This window comes from Numenius arquata, chromosome 11 (assembly GCF_964106895.1).
Source record: "Numenius arquata chromosome 11, bNumArq3.hap1.1, whole genome shotgun sequence".
NCBI classification, from domain to species: domain Eukaryota; kingdom Metazoa; phylum Chordata; class Aves; order Charadriiformes; family Scolopacidae; genus Numenius; species Numenius arquata.
This window is the reverse complement of record NC_133586.1, coordinates 6,968,863-6,993,540: the sequence shown is the minus strand read 5'-3', so window position 1 is coordinate 6,993,540 and position 24,678 is coordinate 6,968,863. Positions and strand designations below refer to the sequence as shown.

At 43.8% G+C, this 24,678-nt stretch overlaps 1 protein-coding gene across 1 annotated transcript in view; it reads left to right on the top strand.

The window, feature by feature from the left end:
• The first annotated feature begins 6,399 nt into the window (after positions 1-6,399).
• Positions 6,400-24,678, top strand: part of CHD2 (chromodomain helicase DNA binding protein 2) — a 54,151-nt gene continuing 35,872 nt past the window's right edge. Inside the window, exons 1-4 of the mRNA XM_074155568.1 lie at positions 6,400-6,907; positions 7,243-7,376; positions 21,273-21,492; positions 24,368-24,454. Coding sequence (XP_074011669.1) covers positions 7,315-7,376; positions 21,273-21,492; positions 24,368-24,454 — 369 coding nt within the window. The 5' untranslated portion in view covers positions 6,400-6,907; positions 7,243-7,314. The remainder of the gene's footprint in view (positions 6,908-7,242; positions 7,377-21,272; positions 21,493-24,367; positions 24,455-24,678) is intronic.

Here is a 24,678-nt window from a genome sequence, read left to right as displayed (position 1 = left end):
GAGTAATTCTTCCATCCCCTTCTGTTTTATAATCCTTACCCAAAGGAAGGGGTGAAATTCTTAATTGACTTAGAAACAGTTGTCTTGGAAAGAAGTTGTTTCAAAATGCATGTGTAAAAACATCCAAATGTTTGGATCTTGAAAGATCCGGTGTTACCCTCTCTGGATAACATAATGTTTGGTTGAAGCACTGATTTTTAATTACCTTTTTTTTTTTAATAGAAGGGGGTAAAATACTTGAAAACACCAGGCACTTTATTGAAGTTGGCATACTTTGCTTAATGCAATAAAACTTATTATTTAAAAACAATATACACCAAAAAAAAAAGTACATTTGTGAAGTTGTCTTACCTGAAATTAATCTCTAAATCTGAGACTCCTGGCAAACAGCCTTCCTTAGCTAAAAATACCTGGTCCTATACGGGTTGTACTTTTACTGGTGGGCTGACTGAACATCCAATAGTACTAAAAGTGGACTTAGGACTGTCCAGAGTACTTAGTTATTTTTAACGAATGGACAGAACATCATTACGGACTTTAGATGTCAATAAAGGGCACATCTGCTTTTTCCTCTAGTATAAAAGTAACCAGAGATGTGTCTTTGAGAATAAAAATCTTGCTTTAATGAACTTTGAAGTGTAGAACTTGAGGTTTGGTTTGCTCAGAACCTCGTTCTGTCCATTCAGCTCCCTCTGTTGGAGTGAATTCCCCTTCTCAGCAGTTAAGTTTTCAGTTCAAACCTCAGTGTGACAGATTTCACTCTGGAAGATGCTCTGGGTGTCGGTGTCTTACACCCTTGTGGTGGTGCCTGTTATTGGGTGTTCTATGTGCTATTTGCCTTCAGTCTCAGACTTAAGAAACACAGGGTTTCCATAGATGTGAAATTGCTGAGGCCATGGATTTGGCCATAAGAGATGTCATTTATTGCTGTGGCCTTTTAATAGGTAGAGCAACAAATAAGGAATTACAAAAAAAAAAATGAAGAGAGAAACTTTGTAACCTCATATGTTTCAAAACTGTTGCCTTAAACCTTCAGGCATGGTTGGGAATGGTGTCCGTTGTTGATATGGAGTGTCAATATGTTACTGGTGATTTGAAGGAAACTTTGAAAGTATTACATGACCATCCAGGTCCCTTATTTACCAAGACCAAAATATTGTGTTTGGATACAAATACCATAAATAGTAGATAATAAAGCTTGAAAAATGGGATGATGCCTAACTGGTGTTACTGAAGGAATGAAACATTCGTGTCATCTAGCAAAAAAATTGGGCTACCTTAAGTGTAGGATCACTGCATATGTCTTAGTAGAGAAAGAGTATATTTTTGCAACATTATTTAAACTTCTTAGTAAAATGTGTCTTATTTCATAAATAAACAAATGCTGTGAAATCTCTTAAAGCAAATGTAGATTTCACATGGAAAAGTGTACAGATTGCTATTAATATTTTGGCCATTACTGTGGCATCTTTTTGATGTATGAATAACTTCTAGAATAAGGACTGTTGTACCATGGTCTTAATTCTAATATATCACCGGTTCTGCTTGCTGCTAATTATACAAGGTCAAGAGAAGAGTTTAAAATGAATATGGCAAAGTTACTTGTAAAGTTTTTGGTACAACCCAATGCAAGTGGACCTAGTAGGGAAAGTTGCCTTTAAATTTGCTTTAGGAGATGTCATTAGTGTCTAGGGCAGAAGGCAAACCCAACTGAAAAGGGCCTTTCTAGGTTGACTAATATGTAACTAATTCACATTTTTGAGAGGTGGGGAAAGCTGATGCCACTAATTAAATTTCCTTATGTTAAGCTTCTTACAATAACTATTAAAAAATATTTAATGGTCTTATTTATGGGGTTTCCACTGTGCTCATGTTAGTACTTCTGAATACTTGATTGTGACAATAATGGACAACTTTGTGGTGATATGTTTTTCATGTTTTGGTACCTCAGTCTGGGCATTAGCATTAAAAATTATTTAAAATTTTAATTTATCTTCAAATGTCTAGATAGATTTGAAATTAGGCTTGTATACCAATAAGAAGTAAAAAAAAAACCACCCCAAAACGCTGTTTATTCAGTTTAGTGTGTGTGAGGGGTAAATAATTAAAAGTCTTTAATTCCTTAATTAAAAATATTTAATTCCTTAACTGAGGATGAGTTGAATGGTTGAAACAAAAAATTTCTGCAAACTTTGAATGTTCAATTTCTGGTTCTGAAAATGTGGAGCTCCTGGGGTTGGATACTACCACAGCTACACACGTTGCACAGTGCAAAGAGAATTACCAGTTCCTGAATTCGATTTCTATGCGCTGTCATTCCTTTCGTTCGTATTTAAAACAAGGAAGTCTATAGAGACTGTAAGACAGGACATACAGGCAGTTGTGAAAATCAGACTGAGGTTTACTGCACTGGTTCCATTGCTGTTTGCTTTGATATAACTGGTTATTTTGACATGAGAATGGGGAAACTGGAATGATGAGGCGGAGACCACTAGATGGCTCCACTGAATTTTGCTGTACTGTGGGTAATTTCTACATCACTTCTTGTAAGAGTCTGCCCAGGATTATCAGGGGAACAACATGGTGGTGAAGCTGGCTTTCAGACTAAAATGAGATTAAAGCTGCACACATTCTAAAGAATAAATTGATGTTGGAGGGCAGATACTCAAAATCATGAAGACATTTTAAAACCTTTCTTTGTATGTCAATCTCTTTTTGCAGTTAGCATTGGTTTTAAAATGCTCTTCTTAACACTTAATAACTGCCTGTACTTGATTTTTGCATGTTAGGAGTCGGTGTGGTGTGGTGTGTTTTTTTTTTTTATTTTAAGTACATGAGCTTATTTTTCTTGGAAGAAAATGTAAAGATGGAGACATTTGGGTTGTATTTATCCATGTGGAAGTCATTGGATCAGTTTGGTTTGTCACTCACCTGTGGTCTTGGTTGCTGTTATATGAAGAGTAAAGTTGAAATATGGGTCAGGAGCAGTACGGTGGCCTCGCTAAAGGCAACTGGTGTAACTTGTTACCATTTTCATCTGACTTCTGACTGTCCTTTCCCACCAGTAACTGAACCAGTCACTCTGTTTGTTTGTAAGTGCGTGTTTGCTGTTGCACTGTGTGTCTTTCATGAGCTGGAAGACTGGAGTTAAGATGGTGGAACGTCTTCTCTCTAGCCACCATCTGTATATAGGAATCCAGTTTTCATGCCTATTACATTGGTTTTGATGGATCTATGCCTTTGAAGAAAGGAGCATGGACAGTAGTTTAAAAAAAATTGGCTTATTATAATAAACTTGGTTTTCTACTAAGCAGTGTGAGCTTTAGTAGATGGATCAGTCCAATAAAGGTGGTTGCCAGAGCAAATATCTTGGGTTTCCCACTATTGATTTCTCTAGTGTTTTAACGCTATGGAGAAATTTCAAATGGAATTTATGGAGCCTGAAATGGTTTTCAAACTTCTAATCATTCCTCCCCTACTACTTTATGGTTTGGTTAAAGTTCATATTTTTGACTCTTGAACTGATGATTTGCCATTGTTTGTTCATGATAAAAGTAGATGTTCTGGAATATGTAATAAGGAATGAAGCATCAGTTATATATTTGAGCTACCTTTGAGGTACAGTAGTTGAATGTCTTAGTTTAAAGATATGATCTGTATTCCAACAGCATTTTTCTTTTAATTTTCCATAAAGAATCCAATCAGATGAAGAGTGTCAAAAGGAGTCTACGAATGAGACACCAAGATGGCAGTTCCACTGTTGATTGAGAGGTTGAGGAAATGGACTGATGCTTGAGTGCTGTGATATGTCTGTCCAAGAGAAGGATGTTAAAACGTGGACTCTCGTGTTATTAAACCAGAGAAGATCTGGGTTGTGACCATCCTATCGAAATGGACTTTGCACTTGAATTAATGAGGGGACTCTATCAGTGACTGTCCAATGATGGAGCTGTTTGAGAACTGGGTGGCAAAATTTTCCTCTTGGGTTGTGTACTCGTAACAGGCAAATTCATTTGGTAAGAGATCTGTTGCTCCCACTTTGCAGAAAATGTAATGTTTTTTTTAAGTAACTTAATAAAAGGTTTTGGTTTCTTTCACACTTTGTGTTTGTCCTTTCTGGCTGAGTATTTTTTTTCATTGTGTTGATACTGAAGTGGGTTACATTTTTGGTTGCTATTAAAGTGAAAAATACTTTAGCTGCTAAGCACTAAAGGCAAGGTAAAATTTTGTGCTATATTTGATATAAAATGTGGTTTTCATTTGCAAATTATCTTCACTTTACCATGACTTTCGATGAATTTTTATTCGTTGGTTTGTTCATGCAGGTGCTTAATGTTAGGGGTTTTTCAGGACCTGACCTATTGTCAGGGTACTTCTGCTGAATTTTCCGAAGTTATTTTAAGACGAAATTGATATCAATTGAAGGCTGGGCAAATATGACAATAAAGGAGCACTTGAATGTTTTGTGTAACCTTTTTCGGTTTGCTGCTTTGGTTGTGTATGGGTACAGAAACTTTTCAACAGATTTCCTGGACAACAGACTTCCTAAACAGTCTATTGTGTCTTAAAATTGTTGTGTACAAGAGTCAAATCTACTTCTCCTCTCTTGAATGTAGACTTCGCTGCGTAATACTGTACCATGTGTTTGATAAGAAAAAATGGAATTACTTTTGGTATTGATACAGATTACATGTTAACCTTTACAAATGAATTTTTAAATGGTTCTAATATTCAAAAAAAAAAAACCAATTTCTTTTCAAGTTTATTCTGGATCAAATAGTAAAACTGTAGCCACCTGGCTATGTGTGTTTCACCTGAAATTCAGAGTTGTCTTTGTTTTCTGCTGGAGGGCCAAGATGATACACCTAGGTTCTCTCAGCACCAGGTTTTTTCTTTTAAAAACAAACAAACAAAAAATACAAACAAAAACAAAGCCCTATTGTGTGTTTAACCATTTGGCTTGCTCAGTTCTTTGTAAATACCCATTTCTGCCATGATGAATTGTTCATACCTGTTTAAGCTCGCTGTTTTGATGATGCACAGTTGCTTGGGTTTGGTTTTGCCATGTGATGCATGGTGGAGTTGGCTGCTGGGACCAACCTATAGGGTTCCCCGTTCAGACGAGTGGATTTCTTTAGTGTTCCCAAAATTGCTTGGAATGGTCTGGCATGGTGGTTTTTTTTAGTTCTTGTAGTTTAGGTGCAAGGGGTCTTAATAGTTGGTAAAGTGAAATTCTTTAAAATGGCCTGTGGCAGCAGAGCGTACCTGATGAAACCTCTTGATGTGGAGAGATGATGGGTTGTTGGAGGATGTGAATGGCAAAGGTGTGGAGGCGTTGATGGGGTTTGTCTTGGTTCTGCTGGTAGAAGCTGATGTTTTGGGGCTGTTGGCATGCTTTGCCGTGGATGTCCCCATAGGAGCCCAGATTAGCCCATTGCCCCTTGCTCCCCCCCCAGCAGTCCCCCAGGGTCTGATTTCCCCCTCTTGCTGTGACACGCATATACAAGATGTCCTTGCACTTCTTAAGAGTCTTTTGCTGGTGGGAAGGCAACTGGTGGTCAGAATCCAAGAGGTTCGGGGATGCTTGGATCGCCTCCATTTCCCAGGGGATACATCCTCTCCACACTATGATGTTGTATTTGAGATGTTGCTTGATTTCCAGTTGTACAGCTTGGCTATTACATGGCTCTAAAATTAATTTGTTGTATTAAAACCTGTTAATGAACATTAATGGGTTAAGAAATGGGAATTAGAAATAACCCCTTTAATGGTGTCAGCCTTATTTTACGGTAGTGCCTTGGCGGAACCCATGAAAATTGTGTGGCTGTTGGATTTTTGTTGTCGGGGAGAACCACTAGGGAGGCGCTATCGAGCTGGAGGGGCTTCCCAGCAATGCGGGGCTTGTGTCCCAGCGCCTGGCGCCCTTGTCCCATGCTTTACGTGCCAGTGTTGGGTGACAAATGGTGGAGCTGTTGTCTGGGGCAACTGCCACTGAATGGGGAAAAAGCTACCCCTTGGGTGGGCTGAGCCCCCAAGGTGGGCTGTTGGTGCCCTCATGGCTGTTAGCTCCACTTCCAGTCTTTCAAAATGGCTTGTAAGAGCACCACTTCCTGTCCAGGGAGGAAGTAATTTTAGCCCAGGCACTGAAATATTTAGCAAATCTTTAAAACAAAAGGCACAAATTCCATTTCTTCCTGGTTTCAAAAGGGTGTCTGAGCCACATGGGGTTAAGGTGCCCCTTGAGCTGGGGTAGTTGGGAGCAGCCGGGGCTGTGGGGGGTAGCAGGCACCCTTTAGGTGGAGGCTATCTCTTTTTTTGGTAGAAATGAAGGGGTGGGTCTATGGTACATCACCTGAGTTGTGGGGTAAATGTAGAGAGTGTCAATCAAAGGCAGAGCTCAGAGCTGGGAAGGAGCTCTAGATGGCGGCTGTGCCTTAGAGAGAGCGCGCTCAGCTCCGTGCCTTCCCCAACACTTTACGCAACTTTCCCTAACTTTCGGGCAGCCTCAGGGGGCCCCCACAGCCCCTCGCCTCTCCTGGGCACTAATCGGGGGCCGAGCCGACCTTTTTCGGGCAGAAAAGCAGCTTTTGAGGGCTCCCTTTTCGTGCCTTGCTGGAAAGAAGAAGCCGTGGAGAGAGCCCAGGTCGTTGTTTTTCCAGCTTAGAAGCCATGGCGTACCTCCATTTTTGTGCGCTCTCCTAATGAGCTTTTTCCCCCGGACATTTTTCTACTAATTATCGCTTCTTTTGCTTTATCGGCAGCATATTTTTTGGGATTAGAATATATATTTTTTTTCATTCTCTGAAATTCGTATTTTATCATTGTAACTCTAAATATTTTGGATCTAATGTTTTTCCACTACCCGAAACTAATATCGACTTGGTCCTGGCGGCGGTGCATGGATCAGGTAGGTGAGCAATTATTATTAATAATTTTTAGATTTCTGCCGTTTTGAGTACTTTGATTTTCGACCGATTTGAGCTGTATTGGGATGACGCAATAAGATACAGAGATTATTTGCATTCAGTGTTACTTTGGGAAAGTTTGCAGGATGCTCCTCTGCTGTGTTTATTCCCGGATTTTTCTTCTAAAAACGGTTATTTGTTTTAAATCTCTGTTTTGCCGTGTTGATCAGTGTTGTGTATTGTTATAACAATATCATTGCAGCGTCAGGACTTTGTTCCTGATAATGAAAGCCAGTGAAACGAACTGGGACCTTACCTTTCTTTCAACTTTTGACAGTAAATACCTGGGCACAGGACTTCAAAGCAAACAGACACCCCTGACCCCCTCTTAATATTTAAGAATAAAAAGATGATGAGAAATAAGGACAAAAGCCAAGGAGAGGAGGGTTCAGTCCACAGCAATGCATCGAGGTATGATCTATCAACTTTCTTTTTTTTTTTTTTTGTAAAACCTGTGAATACCCTGTTTACTTTGACAGCCTTGGGTTACTGTCAGTGCTTAATACAAAACATTTTACTGATTTTGTTTCCTTTTTAAGGAATGACCTTGAGATTGTTAGCATGCCACACCCTAATTTTTTTTGGTAGCAATTTCTGAAAGTTGTGTTGTGACTTAAGGGCCCATGTCATAGTCAAAAGGTACTGTACCTTTATTCAGGGGAGCCCTTTTCTCTGTATTCTGTTTTTCCACCTTTTGAATTTCAATTTTTAGGTTTTTTGTGCTGTGAAAAATGACCTTGTCGGTTTAGCCATTGCTGCATTGCACCATTTTACATACAAGGCAAATTTTTCTTTGAAGAATCTCAGAAGTCTAAACTTTAACTGAGGGCCATACAGAAGCCTGGTGTAGTAGTAAATTATAGTAAATAGACACAAGAAAAAGTTACATGAATGAAAAAAAGCTCATTTTGAAATATAAACTGGAAAGTGCCTGTTTGTCCGATACCCCTTACTTCAAATTTTATTTCAGCTTGTCGAACTTTGATACTGTTTAGCTATTTTAGAATATTTTGATACATTTTAACCAGACTTTCTCCTGCTGGTGATAGCATTTCAGGTTATAAAATATACACTGGGACTGGTAACAAGAGCCTCCAAATGCTTTGCTTGTTTGTTTGATACATTTTTCCTCCGAGTGTTTTTATTTACTTTTGTTGAGTAATGAGATTCTTTACAGATTTTTATAAACTTAACCTTGATGTGGGAAACATGTGAAATACTGGAAATGTTTGTGTGCTAGGAATGCAGAAGTATAATTACTGAATTGCTCATTTTGTATTTAAGGAATCGGCTTTTTCAAAAATTGGAAATTAAACTATATGCCTTTTTGTGTTCTAGTTTGTAAATACACTTTGACTTTTGCATTTTGTTAATTTTGATTGAATCGTGGCCTGTTTCTTTTCCTCTGGTGTTGTCTTCAGTAATTTTTAACCAACATTAATAAAAAAGAATTTTGAACTGTCTGTTGTATCACATGTGCTTTATGTGATGTTTGCAGGGGTTTGAATAGTATTCTTCATGTTCAGTATTTAACCTTCCTTAAACACACAAACTCAAAATACTGTGGGAATATATATTTTTTTCAAATTACTGTAACCTTCTAGCATAAACTTGGATGCTATTCTGGATTTGTTAAAATTGCAGTCAAATTTTAAATCCTAAAATGGATCTAGGTAAGTTTTTGTTTAATTTGAAATGATTATTAACTAAATTAGCCTCAGGGACTCTTGAAGCATTACATATAGCACCTATACAGAGCTTTTATAACAATGCAGTTTAAAACAATATCAGACTTTTAAACCATGCTATCTTTATGTTACTGCAAATATTGCACACAAAATATTGCCTTTAAAAGTTGATATTTTTTTTTAAAGTTACGTATGGTTATTTAAGTCTTTATGGGGTTTTTTTGTTGTTTGTTTTTTTTTCTTTTTTTTTAATGTGGTTTTACCAGCAAAAGCAATAATAAGTATATTTTTTTTTTCAGGAAATCTGATTTAAGGTATTTTATCGGTGTTAGAAATATGCTAAGTCTGAGATGAAATTGGAGACATGTAGCAGTAGTTCCATAGAAAGAAAACCTTTGGGTTTTGTGTCCTTAGGGGTATTATATTTGCATAGTCTCTCATGTGTGCTTTTGGTGTTCTCATTGAAAGGTTATATATAATTGATCGATTTGGATGTAACACCTGTTGTGTGAGGTTTCCCTTCTCCCCCTTGACGATTTTTTTTCTTTTTTCTCTTGAAATGAACTTTCTGTGGGTAACATCCCCTCACCTGGAGTGTGGGAACAATCGAGCACAGGATATTTGTAAGTGAGCCCCGTCGAGCTTATTTCTGAGCTGTGAGTCAGCTGAATGTCGTAAAAATGGGCTTTACTTCCTGAGGTTGACTCGAAGTTGTAGGGGAAATGATTTCTAGGAAGTCAAGCCACCGCTTTGCTTTACTGTAGCCCAGAAATGCACTGATGGCTGCACTTCATGTGCTGATGGCCAGCTGTCTCCCTGGTTGGTCGTGGGACCAGCCTGGCATCCATGGGAATACCTGAAGTCCTGTTACCCAGAGCCTGGTGGGAGGCCTGGGTGGTGGAGATGGGCGGAAAAGGTAGATATGGCCCGTGACATTCACCTGGGCCTGAGAAGCAAACATTCAGGACTAGAAAAAGGTGTTTAAGCAGAAGAAAACACAATTCCTGTACACCACCTTAGTGTCCTGACATGGGAATGTGTTTGGAATTGATTCCTACCTTTCCCATCCTGAGGAAACACAAAGGCATGTGCTGAATAAACAAAAGTACCTGAGAATTGTCCTAAAACAGATGATTCTTCTTGGGGAGGGAAATGGTGTTAACTCTTTACAGCTTGGAAGCGGAGGGCTGTGCTTGGTGCCTTTCTAGATGAACAGCAAAAACTGTCCTTTGTATATGGACAGTAGATGTTTCCAAACTTGAAGCTGGTTGATTTCATGCAACTTTCTCCACCTTGGGATAAAAGTTGGGATGCTGCAGTTACTGGTGACCACCACCTGCCTCTCTGGGACTCACATTAAATAACTGAACCAACTGCTGGTGCGTTTTCTGGCATTGTCCATGCAGCCTTTCTGAAAGGCAGGTGTTGCCAAAGGGTACCTCCATGGTGGAACCCCGGTGTCAGCCTTGGAGGTGAGGGGCAGGCTGGGGTCCCCCTGACCTCCAGGAGTGAGTTTTGTATGGGACAGCAAGGAACAGGCGGTGGATACGGTGTTCTTCTCGTTTTCCCCAGCCTCTATCTCTTGCAGTTGCTCCTGCACCTCCGAAATACCCCGGGGTGGGAATGGTTGCTGCTGTGGAAGCTGCAGGGCTGGGCAAACCCTTGCGTCTTGGCTTCTCTGGCGCTAAAACATTATTTATTTGGGGAGATAAAAGGGGCTGTGGCGGGTTCAGCCTGTTTTCTGTTCGGGGAGCTGGCAGTCTGAGGTCTGAAATGGCGTTGTTTTTTGCTGGGCGGCCACTTTAGAGAGGCAGAGCGTTGTGCAGCGTGTGCTGCAGCCCTCGCAGAGCACAGCACCCTGGTTTTACGTGGCAGCCATTTTATGAAGATGTAGTTACATATGAGAGAGGATTTGGTCGGGGGGGGGGAGGAGGGAAACGAAGACGTTAAACAAAAATCGCCCTCCTTGGCTGCGGATGAAAGCAGAGGGCATCCCTTTAATCTTCCGAGAGTGCCGGGGAAGCCCCGGTTCCCGGTGAGAGGAGAAAGGAAGGCTGCAGCGCCTGGCATTTTGGTGCGGGTCCAGTTGAGTCACAAAATGGCTGTTCCTTTGTGCCGCAGAGCTGACAGACATACTGCATTGCACTGTGCGCGCTCCGGAGCGGCAGGAAGTCGCTGGTGGGGAGTTCAAAGGCCATGGCGGCCGGCGGGGACGGGGATTGGCTGCGCTCCCCTGCAAGCGGGCGGATGGCGGCGGCGGCCATGGCTGCGCACGCCGCTCCCACGCCAGCCACCGCCTCCGCTGGGTGTACTGGGAGCACTGGGAGCCCTGGAGCGCCTTGCTGCCTTCCTTCGCTTCTCCCCATCTGGCGTGTGCGGGCTTTTAGTACTTTTTTTTTTTTTTTTTTTAATAGAGCAGGCTATTTTAAGAAGCAAGTGGCTTGAAAAGGAGCAGGGTTATTTTTGGTGCCGATTTTTTCTTTTTTTTTTTTTTCTCCTTTTATAAACTTTGAAAGGAAATGCAGAATATCGTAGTATTCCTGGAACATCTGACTTTTTTTTTTTTTTTAATAGTGTTATGGCTTTCAGCATCCTTAAACCATTAACACTCGTTCTTGCTTTCAACGTGTGTTTTGCTACTGATTTTCTTTGAGCTGAGTGGAAACGTTAAACGCATTTATTAAAACGCCTCTGACTGTGGGTTTCAGCTTTTCATCCAGGCTGACGGGTTATATTTTAGCTGTTGCCACCATCGTGTATGTACCGAGTCTTTCGGTTTCATTTGCGCTGCTGGATTCTCTTAACAAGGATTTCCCCTCCCCCCCGCTCCTTTTTAAGCTTTAACCCTTTATGAAGCTGTCCGGAGGCTTTTTTGAAAAGGGAAAATGCTTGATCAGTGCAGGACACAAAAGGAATAATGTGCAAGGAATTCATATGAATAGTGATGTAATCCTTGCGCAGCACAAAGGAGATTGTTCTTGTTTTGCTTTGTTACTTCTGTTTCACATTACCCTCTCGAAGGAAATGTCTCATCTAATTACGAATGCACAATTCTGAGACTTTCAAGTTCTCTGTTTCCTGTTTAGTGATTGCTGCCAGGAGTGGATACAATACACACAGTGCTATTAAAAAAAGCCTCACCAACTGCAAGAAGCTACATTTAGCTGCAATTTGATCTCTTCTGGATTGTTCTTTTTTCAGTTAAACATCTTAAGCTAATTAATGACATTTTGCCTATTCTCTAAATTGCTGAATAAAAATGGGAAAATGGGAATAAAGCTCTCACCTGGGTAATTCTGTGACCCTGCCAAAGTGTGTGCTCTGTGTGTGTGTGCACGTGGGTGCACGCATGCTCCCACCCCGCTCCTGCCCATGCCACCGGTGCTTGCGGCCAAGAGGAGCTGACGTGGCCGAGATGGTGGATTAGAGCCTGTTCCGCTTTCTGTCGGGTTGATGTTTCACCTGCTGTGCTCTGAGGGCAACGGCTGCCCTTATCTGCACCTTCCCTCACTTCCTATATGAGCCGAAGCCTAGCTCTCCCACGGCTGCGGGAGAAGCGGCACAGTGGTGTGGTGCCACAGGGTCCTACCCCCACCGCTCCTGGGGATGGCACTTCTGAGAACACCGGATCTCACGGGTGTGCCTTGGGAGCAGCGTGGCTGCCCGCATTTGGGCTGCAATAACCACGTTTTGCACTAAAACGTTTCCACTGTTAGCTTTGTGTTAGGCCTTTAAGAGAGCTCAGAGGGAGGGCCAGGAAGGCAGTGATGTTCAATTTTAACCTCTCCAACTTGCTATAGGAAGAAACCAGTTCCCATCTTTTCATATTTTCATATTTTAAAAGTTTTCATATCTTACCCATAGTCTCAGAAAGCTGTTTGTATGATTAGCAGGTTACTGAGTTGCTAAGCCTGTTTCTGAGGAATTTTTATAGTTAGATGTCTCTTTATTCAGTCTTACCACTGCTAGTTTTAGGGAGCAGCTGAGGTCCCAGTGGCAGATGCAGTGGGACCGGCCACATGGCCAAGTACCCGTGGCTGTGGGCAATCGTGTAGGGACTCAACTGAAGCTTCTGATGCAATGGCCTTGCTGCTTCTGAACTCGAGACAGCTAAAGGAAACCTACTTTGGGTGGGTTTGGCAGTTCACGCTGAAATTGCATCTCCTGGAGGAGTGTATATTCACTGTATCTTGTTTCTCACGTTACAGACAACAGCTCCAGAAGGAACTGCAATGTTAAATTAGGCTGCTAAGTTCTGGGGGTGGAGAAGCGCTTCTAAATCTCCCATTGCCCCAAGCTGAAATCCAGCTCAGGAAAGTGGTGATAATGGATGGGGGAAGATTCTGTTCTGCATTCTCTCTCCTCTCCTTGAAGGAAAATAAACACCAACAGAGGAGCACAGGGGGAGGGTATGGCCTGGATTACCATAATTAGATATAAGCAGCCTTCTAGCAAAGGATGTACTGTTCTACTGACATGGTGTCTTACATAATTTTTTCTGGTGTGTTTTTATTAAAAGACGTGCTGAAAAGTCGTTTGAAGATGCTCTTTCAACAGGTGGTGGTGTGCATGTGAAGTCCACCTTTATATCCTGTGAAGGATCCTTGAAATGAAAGCAAAATAGACTAGATGAAAAATTCACACCTGGTGACTTGCAGTGAACCTTTTCAAAGTCTGTCACACTGATAATGCCTCCTTTTCTTGGAACAGGGTTTGTCTTTTGGATATAAGCAGCAAAATGTTGAGTCTTTCCAAATGTTCAGGAGCGCTTATGTCACTGCTAAATTATAATTTCCAGTGTACAGCTTGCTTTATATTTACCTGTGGTCTTAGCTAACCTGAGCCATGGTGTGTTTTTCTGGCCTTGACTTCTAAGGTTGTTATAAAAAGGTTGAAGTGGTGATCTCAGGTGCCCTTCTGGTGTTGTGCTGGTAACGCTTGTGTGGATTTTGGTCTTGGCAGGGCTGGTGTGGCGTAGGTTTGCCAAGCACCGGGTACTTTATGGATGGGACACCGGACACTTCCCTGGTCCTCAGCCTTCACTCCGGCTGTGGACAGGTCTGTTCCACTGTCAAGGATCCACCAGCTCCACAACACCTGGCTCCGTAGGAAGAAGTTGTGTTGTAACTATTTACTGTTTTCTGGCAAGTTTTATTGCCAGGTGTAGATGACTTAATAGAATTGCTAATGTATTCATTATAGGAGACATTTGCATCTCTTTCGTGGGGAGGAACCTCTGCTCTTAACTACAGAGTTGTCACCGGTTGAGAGCTTTGAATGCTATGTGCTGTCTGTGAAACGGAGGCCTAATGATGAGCCTTAAATCTCTTGGTTAAAAACAGCTTTTAACAGTCACTTGGGAAGAAAACCCTCGGGCCAGGTCAGGCTCCGCTTTTCTGAACTGCAGCTCATCTGGAACCAGAAAGGAATTTGTGCACCACCTTCTTGTTAATGATTTTGGGTCCTAAACTGCTGTATTGCTACATGTCTTTAATCTGTTGGGTCTTAAAGGAAGTCTGCAATTGTTAAGGGAGAAAAAACAACCACCCTTTCTGTACTGATTTAAACCAAAACTGTGTGTCCATCCCCTCCCCTCATCTCCATGGCCTTTACAAAAAATCGGCTGCTTCGGACTCCCCTTTGTGCTGCCATGGAGCCTCAGCCTGGCTGTCCCCTGCTGGGACAAAGCAGAAGCTGTGGCCGGAATGGCAGAGGAGCACAGCGAGTTAACCCCTGCCTGCCTCGGCGGAAGGTGTGGGCTCCTTCCATGGCTGGGTGAACCGGGACCAGCTAGGGTCCCTCCCTCTAGCGGGTGGTGGATGTGGAGAAATAGTGGATGAGGAGACGCTCCGCCGCCTTCCCGGGCAGGGAGAGACGGCCCCTTTTCAAAACGCTGAGAACTGCAATTGTCCTTCCCTTTCTGTGCAAGGAAGGGGAAGGATGCTGCTTTTGGAGATCCTGAATGGCGCTCCTTAATCAATCAGACAGGTCTTGACTCCTTTTGTCCCTGTGCTGTTTCTTTTTTTTCTTTTTCTTTTTTTTTTTTTTTCTTTTCCCACTAAACATCCCAAGCATTTTCAGACTCTGGCTCAAAGATCAGAGAGCGAGAGCGCCAGCTCTCCCAGTCGTGAATGAACTGCTCATTTTGCTTGCTTATGCGAGCATAATGTGGTGTCTTTGTAGTGGAGAGGGAAAAAAAAAAAAAAAAAACCAAACCCAACCACCCCACCACTTTTGGAAAATTGTGATTCAGGATAGCCCAATGTGCTCTACAGGGAGCCGCAGCAGAGCGGGGAGGGATATATTTAGCTCACTGTGTGCTCAGGATTGCTTTGCCTTTGGCATTTGGGAGTCCTGTGCTGGGGCAAGGAGCGGTGGCCAGAAAGATTTCCCTCTGCCTCCTCCCCTTCCTCTCCTTTGAGCCAGGCTGGAAACCAGCACAGCCCAATTCAGATGGTTATTTAGATAGGGTACCTGCCGAGTGCTTAATTCCACAGTTGTTCCCAGTAGCACCAGGGCCCTATTGAGTCTAGTGCTGAGTAACTGTAATTAACACCCAACCTGTGCGAGCCAGGTTTGCAGTCAGAGGTGGAAAATGCGTATATGCTCCTTGGTAACTCTTCTTGCTTGCCTATTTAAGAAAAAAAAAAAAGTCGCTGGTGGCAAAATGAGGTTGTGGAAGTATTCTTGTATTTTTTGAAGGACATGTTGGTTATCGGGCTTGGGCAGTCCTGTAACCTTGGGAGGGTTTGTTGTGCCCCTCGAAAGCTTGCCCAGAGTTGGCCAAATTATGCTGTGAATATTAAAAGTTGTTTGAGAGTCGCTTCTAAACAGTATGAAGAGCCTGGTGCGTTTAGTATATTCTGGTTTAAGTTCCTGCTTTGGGACCGATGGTTGTCAGAAATAGGTACCACAAGTGGGCAGGGATATTAAGAGTAGCAGGAATATTTTTCTTCCCTCCCTTCCTCCCCGTTTCCACTTCTGCCTGCAGGAAGTAAGTCAGGAAGAGCTCTTGGATTGACCGACCCTTCTCAATGCTTATCACTCAGGAAATCTTTGCCTCGCGAGACAGGCAAGCACCAATCACTCTTTTTAACAGACTCTCAGAATAAAATAAAGGGAACTCAAAAAGGCTAGGAGTGAATTTATCTTCAGTATCACCAGCTGAGTGTCATTCACTTTGCTCTCCTGCAAGCTCCATGTACTCTCTGGCCTTGGCTACACTTAACTATAGTATTTGCTGTGTTTTTTTCCCCAAGTGTTTTTTTTTTCCACAAGGCAAGGGATGAATCCCCGTGAAGTTCTTCTCAGTCTTCTGTGGTCCACGTATTTATCCCCTCTTTATCAAATGTTATCGCCTCTTCACCAGGTGATCTATAGCCAGAGTCAGTCTTGTGTTTCCTTCCCTGCCTTGTTTAGCCTAGAGGTGAAATTTGATGTGATCTGGTGCGTTTTTACAGCTACTGTGTGACTTGGGTGGGTGCATCATCATTAACTGATGGTGCTGGGTTTTATTTGCAATATATGTAAGGCATTTCATATATGCTTATATATGAGAGGGAGCATCACATTTATAAATCAGATATTCAAGGAAATGTTTAACAGCATCACGGTATCCTGCTGAGTCCGTGCGTTGGCATCTTGTGATTTGTCACTGTCCCTTTGTGGGTACAACAGTTGGTGTGTAGGTCACTTTAGGAAGACACATCAGTGTAAATAGTTCTAAATTGGTGGCCTACACTGGCTTTGCTGATCTCTGCTTTGGAGTGAACCTAGGGCCGGTGCTACCGGTGGATGGGTGAGACTGGTGGCTCTCGCTGAAGAGCTGTGGGGGCTGAGAAGCCTCTTATACTGGTATAGCTGGACCTGACAGATAGGCCTGGTCTGGAGAAGACATCCTGCTCGCTTTGGAGAGCCACAGCCTGGCTGCCCGTCCTGTGGGTCGGTAGTGCCATATGGCAGCAGGTCCGTTGGGCTGACTTTGGACGTTTGAAGGTTGCCATGGAGTTGGAATGTTTGAGCTGTTGGCTTGGCTCTGCCAGAGACGGGTGTTGAGGACCCAGTGGTGGCCAAACTGAACAGCTGGGTTGCTGCTGCCCCAAATTTGGGGTCTTTTCTCCTCTGCAGCTCATCTGTGCTACCAAACGTGGTGTACTTCCACTCTTCCTGGTTCCGGTAAAGGCTTGGTCCCGATTTACTCACTAAGCCGGCAGAGACCTATTTTGCTCTTTCTCTGGGCTCGTCTTCTGAAGTGTTAACAAGTTCCAGTGGCTCATGGAGGAGTCCAGTAGCCCAGTCGGTGCCGGCCTAAGCACCAGGTGAGTACTGGGAACATGAGCTGTAGAGTGAGGATGGGTGGGAGAGGGTGTCTCCCAGCTAACTGCCCTTGGCCTTTTGGTGGCAGGGAGCCAAGACATGGATGGACACCTGGGTGTCAGTTATCCACAGGACACATGAAGCTGTGCCCAACAACACATAAGGGTTAAGTGTATGTTTGCAGAAGGGATCAATAAATTTGGTTTCTGATATTATCCAGCCCTGGGAATTCGTGCCGAGGACCTTCTTGAGCCTGCATGGGGTGGTTTCGCTGGTGCTGAGTGTCTGCTGAGCTTGTGAAGCCCAGCAGAACGTTGGTGTTCAAATTTAAACAAGTTTGAATCCAGAAGGTTCACAACAATTCTTTAAGAGGAGCTTGGCCTGTGGGAGGGTCTTGGGTCATTAATCCTCCTTTATCCCCCTGGCTAAATTCAAATTCTGTCCATCAAAAGCCAAATTTTAAAGTCTGGGACAGAATGGTCTCTGTTAGAGCCATTCTTTTGTCAGCTCTTGGTTCCAGAAATGTGTATTGGGTCATTTTTTCAGCTTGTCTTGCCCCTTCTGGGAACACAGATGATCTTTGTACTGGTTGAGAGCTTATAAAACGTTTTGTTGCTGTTAGCAAAGATGATCCTCTATAAAATGAAGTCATATGTGAAATATTAAACGCTGAGGCAGGAGGCCTCAGGCACGTGGTAATTGCCTTGTAAACATAGATGCCTGATTGTAAAGGGTCTTATCGCTGCCGTTCAGCTACTTATTTCTTGGAAGAAATGTGTCCTTCTTGGTAAGGGATGATTTCGGTTTTTTCCCCCTCAAGTCAGGAGCAGGCTCTTAATTAAAACAGAATTATAGCCTGAAGTATTTCTTAGAAACCAGGGGAGCGTATTTGGCTGAGCCTTAGCAGATCTCAGTTTTTATAGGAGTTTCTCACATCGAGGAAGTTACCAAGGGCCCAACTGCAGCTTTCTGTTTGTTCAGGGCTGTTTCTCTGCTGAATTTGGAGGGGGGTGGACTGGTTGAATTGTGATTTTTGTGACAATCGATTATAGCTTATCCCTCAGTGATCATTTAATTGGAAGTAGGTCTTGTTTGGATGTTAACTTAGGGGCGTTAAAGCAGGGTGTATTCCAAAAATAGCTTCTGAAAAGAGGACTTAAATCTCCAGTTCTGTACAGTGTAAGGCCTGACCTGACATACAATGTTGTTAATCCTTTATACTCTGTTGGCAGGTAGAAATGCTTCCTGATTGTCTCGGTGAGAGTTAGAAAGGATTACCTTATGGAATTAGCCTTTTCAGTTCTTTTTTTTTTATTATTATTTATTTATTCCATCAATGTAGAAGTAAAGACAAGCATGTATTCTTCTGCCTTAAGAACAGGTTGTTTATTAAAAAAGAATTATTTGCAACAGCCTTCAAAAGGACATAGCACTTCTCATCTGCATTTTTTCCCCTAGTAGGGCAGGCGTGCGCATACCTGTACATGCAGATGTGTATGTCATCTGTCCCTGGAGGATTCATCCTCTCTTCAGATGATACAGTTCACATCTTGGGGGGAAAAAAAAGAATTATAGTGTCCGGGTAATGCTGTGGATAAAGGACATTAATTACGGCTATCGATGTGTAGAAAGGCTGTGTCCCTGTGTCCTTGAAATAAAGTTTGGGAGCCTTGAGAAACAAAAGAGCTTCAGCGTGGGAGGAGGCCAGTAATTAGTGTTCTGCATTTAAACAAATCCTGCCAAAGCCGCCTGGCCTCAGTCTAGCCTGGGTGGTTATAATTTCTTCCAGCTATTGCTAATGAATCTGATATAAGCGTCTCCCTCTTCCATGTGTCCCCATGGAACACGGACGCCAGTGGGACTCAACCATAGCCTGATGTTGTCACTTTGTGCCTTGACAGTAGAGGTTTGGAGGCCTCTAGATCCCATTCTTCCGTGGAGGTCGAGTCGCCGTCCCTGCAGGAGGCTCTGTGGGACGGTGTCCTGCCGAGCCCTGCCCGTGGAAACCGGCTGTCCCCAGAGCTGCTGGACTGTTTTCTCCTGAAGTGGTGTGGCAGTGTTTCCTAACAAATTCTTGGTTTTCTTGGAACAAAACCAAACCCAGACACTCTGAAAATTCTCTAATGGAGAAGTTTCATCACTTGCTCTAAGTAGACTGGGTTGCAAAACGGTGTGGTTGAGCGGGATGTTGGGAGCAGATGTCAGCAGATCATTACTGTGGATGTGGTCAATGAGAAACTCTGCAGAGGGTGGCAGTGAGATGTGGTGGAAGATGCTGGTGGTGGGGTTCAGCAGGAGAGCATGGTGATGGAGGGCCATGGTGGAGGACGCTGTGGTGGGGTTTATCAGGAGATCACGGTGATAGAGAGCCATGGTGGAGGATGCTGTGGTGGGGTGTAGCAGGAGAGCATGGTGATGGAGGGCCATGGTGGACAAGAGTAGGCTGGAAGGAAGGGACAGGTGGTGGCAGAGTGTAGTGAGACGGTTGTGCGTGGGGCTGTGCCTTTGGTTGTCACAGGTAGGAGTGGGACAGGCAGGAGTGACCTGCCCTGGAAGGGTGGCAGCTCAACTCGATTTTCCAGCCCTGCCGGGAGGGAACGATGCCATTACCCCCCTCTCCTTCGAAACCAAGCTGGGGCCATGAACCGGCAGCCATCAGTGACGGCTCACCCTCCGCTCCTTCCTGAAAAATCCTCCATTTCACTTACTTCAGCGTCAGAAATTCTCACTCGCCGCTGTTTGTTTCCCCTGCGTGTGCTGCGCTCTGCCATTGTGAGGCCTTGCCACAGCCCCGGAGCGAGCGGCGGCCGCAAGATGGAGGAAGGGGGAGGGCTGTAAGATGGCGGCCGGGAGCCCGCCGGCTGGAGGCCTCTGCGGAGCCGGCTCCCGCGGCGCTCGGCTGCCGCCCTCTGCCCGCGCCGGCCCCCGCTGCCGGGCCTGCGCCGTACACTTCACAGACAGCTTGAGAAATCTATTTAAGAGTAAAAAAAACCTTATTTGCATGGTGTAAATTAGCCCTATGTGCCTGTGGATATACCTATGAATAGTAGCTGGCTCTAGTGATCCCGTCTCCATACTGCACTGATTTCTGTAGAATTGTATGTAATTGTACCTCTGCTTTTACTTTTTGTTTTTGTCTCTGTATTATTTCTTTCTTGATTTGTGAAATCCCAGCAGAACCTCCAATGTATTTTGTTCTTTTTTTGTAGTTTTGTACCAAAGGAGAAATATTAAAAATCTGTTTTTTCCTCTGCAAAGTTTTCCTGACTCTTCTTTTCACGCTGTTATACCTGCAGCATCCCTTTAATATTACAAAAGCATCCGACTGCAGAGCGGGAGCTGACTTGGAAAGAGATGCTTCTTGTTCAGAAAGTTTGCAGTTTTGTTATTGCCCCACTGCATTTTGGTTTGTGACAGAGTGGGATCTGCAAAGCTGCTTTACTAGCGTGTATGTTATATGTTGTAATGAGTTTTCCGTTTTCTTTAATTGGGTTTTAAATGAAAAATCGATGTTGGGAGTGATTGGGCAAAGGCGTTGGAGTATTTTGGCCACCTAAAATAGTTTGACCTCTCTTTTTTTTTGTTGAGGAGCCTGCAATTAAGTGGAAAATTCTTTATATTAACCCCTGTTGAATGTAAAGGGAAGAAAAAAAGAAGAAATACACGTATTTGATGTTCTGCTCTCCCGTTATTGGATACTTGGGAGGTGCAGTCTGCACAAATTAGTGTAAGCCTTTAAACAGGAACTGTCAGCCACGGGCCTCTGTGAACTCCTTTCTCATAATAATAATATATATTATTATGCATACAGTATTTGGTGCTGGCCCCTTTCAGAAATTGTGTGTCGGATATTTGAACCTCGGGCTGTACTGGGTTGTTATGGGACGTCAAGCCAGAGCAGCTGCTTATCTTTAATACAGCAGGATGGTCTCTGGATGCTCCAGCTCCCAATATACCGTATCCTTCCTCGCTCTGAACGAGCCACATCCTCCCTGGAGCACCTGTGCCGGTGGTATTAATGCTTCTCTTCGTGTTACCACCACTCCTTTTGGTTTGGTGTATGGGCAGGAGATACCATGCAGTGATTTGGAGCCTGCAGTCTTGCCCGTGTGCTCGGTGCCTGTCCTGGGAAGGAATTGCATCTGCTTCAACCTGCCCTTTTGGGACCACACGGTTCACATTTGCATTTAGGCTAGTCCGGGCCTATCATTGTAGCTTTGGATATGGCTCAGGTTTGCTCGCTGCGTATTTCCAAGCTGTGACGGTACAGTTAAAATGTAATCTCTTCTTTCTCTACCATCAGTCGCTCGGCATCGGAAGAAGCCTCTGGCTCTGACTCTGCAAGCCAGTCTGAAAGCGAGCAGGGCAGCGAGCAGGGCAGCGAGTCAAACAGCAGCTCCGAGTCCTCTGAGAGTCAGTCTGAATCCGAAAGTGAATCAACGGGTTCAAAATCCCAGCAGACCCCTCCTGAAACCAAAGAAAAACCGGCCTCTAAGAAGGAAAGGATAGCAGATGTTAAAAAGGTATTGCCCCTGCCGCTCCGCAAAGCCGTGTTACCCCTGTTCCCACCACGAAAAGGCAGACGGCAGGACCTTAACAAAGCTGTCTTCGACTTCTCTGCCACTTACACGCTGACCGCACAGCCCCCGGCCTCTGGTGTCCCCAAGTCACTTGTTGGCTGTCTGGTCTGTGCGCTTGTGCCCTGCTGGTGTCACCCTTGTGAGCAGGAGCTTGTGTGTTTGATGGGACAGCCCTTTGGACAGTAGCGATGGGGCTGACTGGTGCGAATGAGGGGCAGGTGCTGGTCATCAATACATGACCCTGTCATTTCATCCTCTGTCTTTTCACTTCATTTCTATAATTCTGTAGTGTTCAAGGCCAGGCTGGATGGGGCTTTGAGCAGCCTGGTCTACTGGCAGGTGTCCTTGCCCATGGGTGGGGGGTGGAACTAGATGAGCTCTAAGATCCCTTCCAACCCAAACCATCTTATGATTCCTTTCGCCTGTCTGTCATCTCCTTCAGAAGTCGTAAAGCTTCCCCGTGGGATATATAATCAGGAGAATGCTTGTCTAGGATTTGGGCCACTTTGGTTTGTTTCTGTCACTGTCTTCCCTTTGAAAAAAGTAAAGGAGAAAAAAAAAAAAAAAAAGAGGAGGAGGAAAAAAGCTATTTAACTTTTATTATTTTTTTATGTCCAGAATAGTGGTTCTTTGTTGTGGTTTTATTTATTTTTTTTTTTTTTTCTGCAGCTTCCCAACTCCCCCTAACAATTCCCCCTCAAATAGCCAGGTTTACCCTCTGCCTGTTGCTGCGTAGGAGGCAAAGGGATCGCAGGTGTCCAATGCACGTGGTTGGTGTTGCATCTGCCCGGTGCCAAAGCTGTGCCTTGGTCACCTGCTTTACTGGAGGGATGGAGACACCCGAGTAACACAGCGTAGTGTGGGGTGAGAAAGAGGAGCTCAAATACCCATTTGGAGACAGGAACTCGGAGGGAGGAAAATCAGGTTGGGGCAGGGATTTGGTTTTGTTCATTTGTGGTGTGTAACTGTCCTGTTCTTAGCTGTGAGTTTTATGGAGAAAGTTGCTATGTGTGTAAAGGCTGAGAAGGACAGTGCTTTCAGCCCGTGCTCCCACCCACCCGTGAGGGAGGAGAGAAGGATTTTTTTACCAACTTCTCCCTCTCACAAACCTCTGGGCTGTTGTCTCCGGTCACGGCTAAATCTCCCGTGTTCAGACTGGCAAGGAAGATTGCGTTTATAAGGCAGTTGTGGTAACACAATATTCAAATTTCTGTTTCATTGTTGAGAAGTGGGGACTGAAGGAAGTTTTCTCTTTCTCTGTGGTCTTCTATGAGCATGTCCCTAACAATAAGCATTAAAATTATTCTCTGAGGGAGCGCATCCATACACAGGGTGATAATTAGCATGGATGAAACATGAAAAGGTCAGGGCACCCTCTAATAAGAAAGCCTCTCCCTTCCTTAATTTCTGTGTCAGTGGGTGTTTCCTTAGCTAGGTCTAACCTAGGTGTGTTGATACCTGTTCTCCTTGAATAACCAATGCAATTAATTATTATATTATTGTTTATTTTGTATTTCTGTCTAGATACACCCATGAAGGTGAGGTTAATTTGCATTAGGTGCTATTTAGATTTGTCATGGGAGCTGATCCCTCCTCCAAAAAGTCTGCCATTTAAAAGATGAAAAGACAAGTTCTTCAAACGATTCGGGGAGTATTTTGAGTTTTCCTTTCATGTGAATTTATCTCTCTACTCGCATGCCCAGCAGAGATACACCTTTGCAATCTGTCTGTTGCAGACAGATCCCATTACTCCTTTAACAGTAGCAGAAAAATTGCTGGGCTGCAGCCTTGTATTCATCACGCTCTCAATCCCAAGTTGCTGTTGCATCTGGCAGTGTATTTTGAATTCTTTTTCCTGCCAGCGATTTGCAGAGACATTTGAGAGCTGGAGGGAGAGAGGAGCAAGAGGAGAATGAATAGGTTTAGAACGCTGTAAGAGGATGAGCTCTGCTGAGGGTGAGAGGGATTGTTGGTGTGGGTGTTGGAGAGGCAAGTTGGTGGTTTGTATTTGCCCTGTAAATCTTCAGGTGTCCCATGGCACCAGCAGTTCTGCATTCATGTCCCTCAGGGCATCGGTTCTTGTCTCCCCCCTCTCCTGTGCATCCAGCAAGAACAAAAGCATGGTGTTGTATGCAGTGTTACACCACTTAGGGCCTGGTTACAGCAAATAGAGCACAGCCGTTCCCAGAAGTCAGCTCTGCGTATCCATGTGTCCCATGTGGTCAAACCGCATTCGCATTGGTGCATTCAAGAGAAGAACCAGTGGTCCTGCCACCTCACCTCCCCAAGGGACAGGGTGCCCCGGTCCGTTTGACACACAGACTGGGTCACAGAATTCACTTTTGAAGTTGCTGCTGGCAATGTCTCATCACCGGGCTCGTTGGGCGGCTGGTGGGGTTTTCCCTACAGAAAGGAATTGTGGTGGAAGCTCTTAGTGACAGTGGATTCTCCCTTTATGTTGATACGTCCATTCGTTCCACATGCAAGGTGTTGCCTCCTTACTTTCAGCTTGCCGAGGACTGGCTGTCTCAATGCCCTGTCCTTCAGCCTGAATAAGCTGTAATTTGTACCTGGTGGAAAGATGGACCTCTATAAAGAAAGTGTTGAGATAAAACATGTTGCCTTAGACTGTTACCAAATACCCCAAAATAATCCTTTTCAGCCAGTTTTTTAAAGAGTCCATCTACTGGTTGCTGATTCCATAATGGTTTTATGTTGATTTTTTTAAAAAAGAAAACACATTTCCCGTCAAACTTCTCTAAAATGTCAGAAATAATTGGGGTGAAGCAGGCCTTCTGATGGTCTGTTTATTTTGCAGATGTGGGAAGAATATCCTGATGTTTATGGGGTTAGGAGGTCAAACCGAAGCAGACAAGAACCATCGCGATTTAATATAAAAGATGAGGTAAGAAAATAAAAAATAAAAAAAAAAAGATGAGGGATTACTGAACACATAAAACCAACCAAACCCAAAGAACAGAAGGCAGGTCTCATCTGCGTTGCCTTGTAAATTCTGAGTCCTGGCCTGGAGCGTGGATGTTGGAGCTCACGGTTGAGGTCCCGGTCCTGCAGTTGGATCTGCTTGGAGACCTCTGGAGTCAGCGGGACACGGTGTGGGCCGAGATCCAC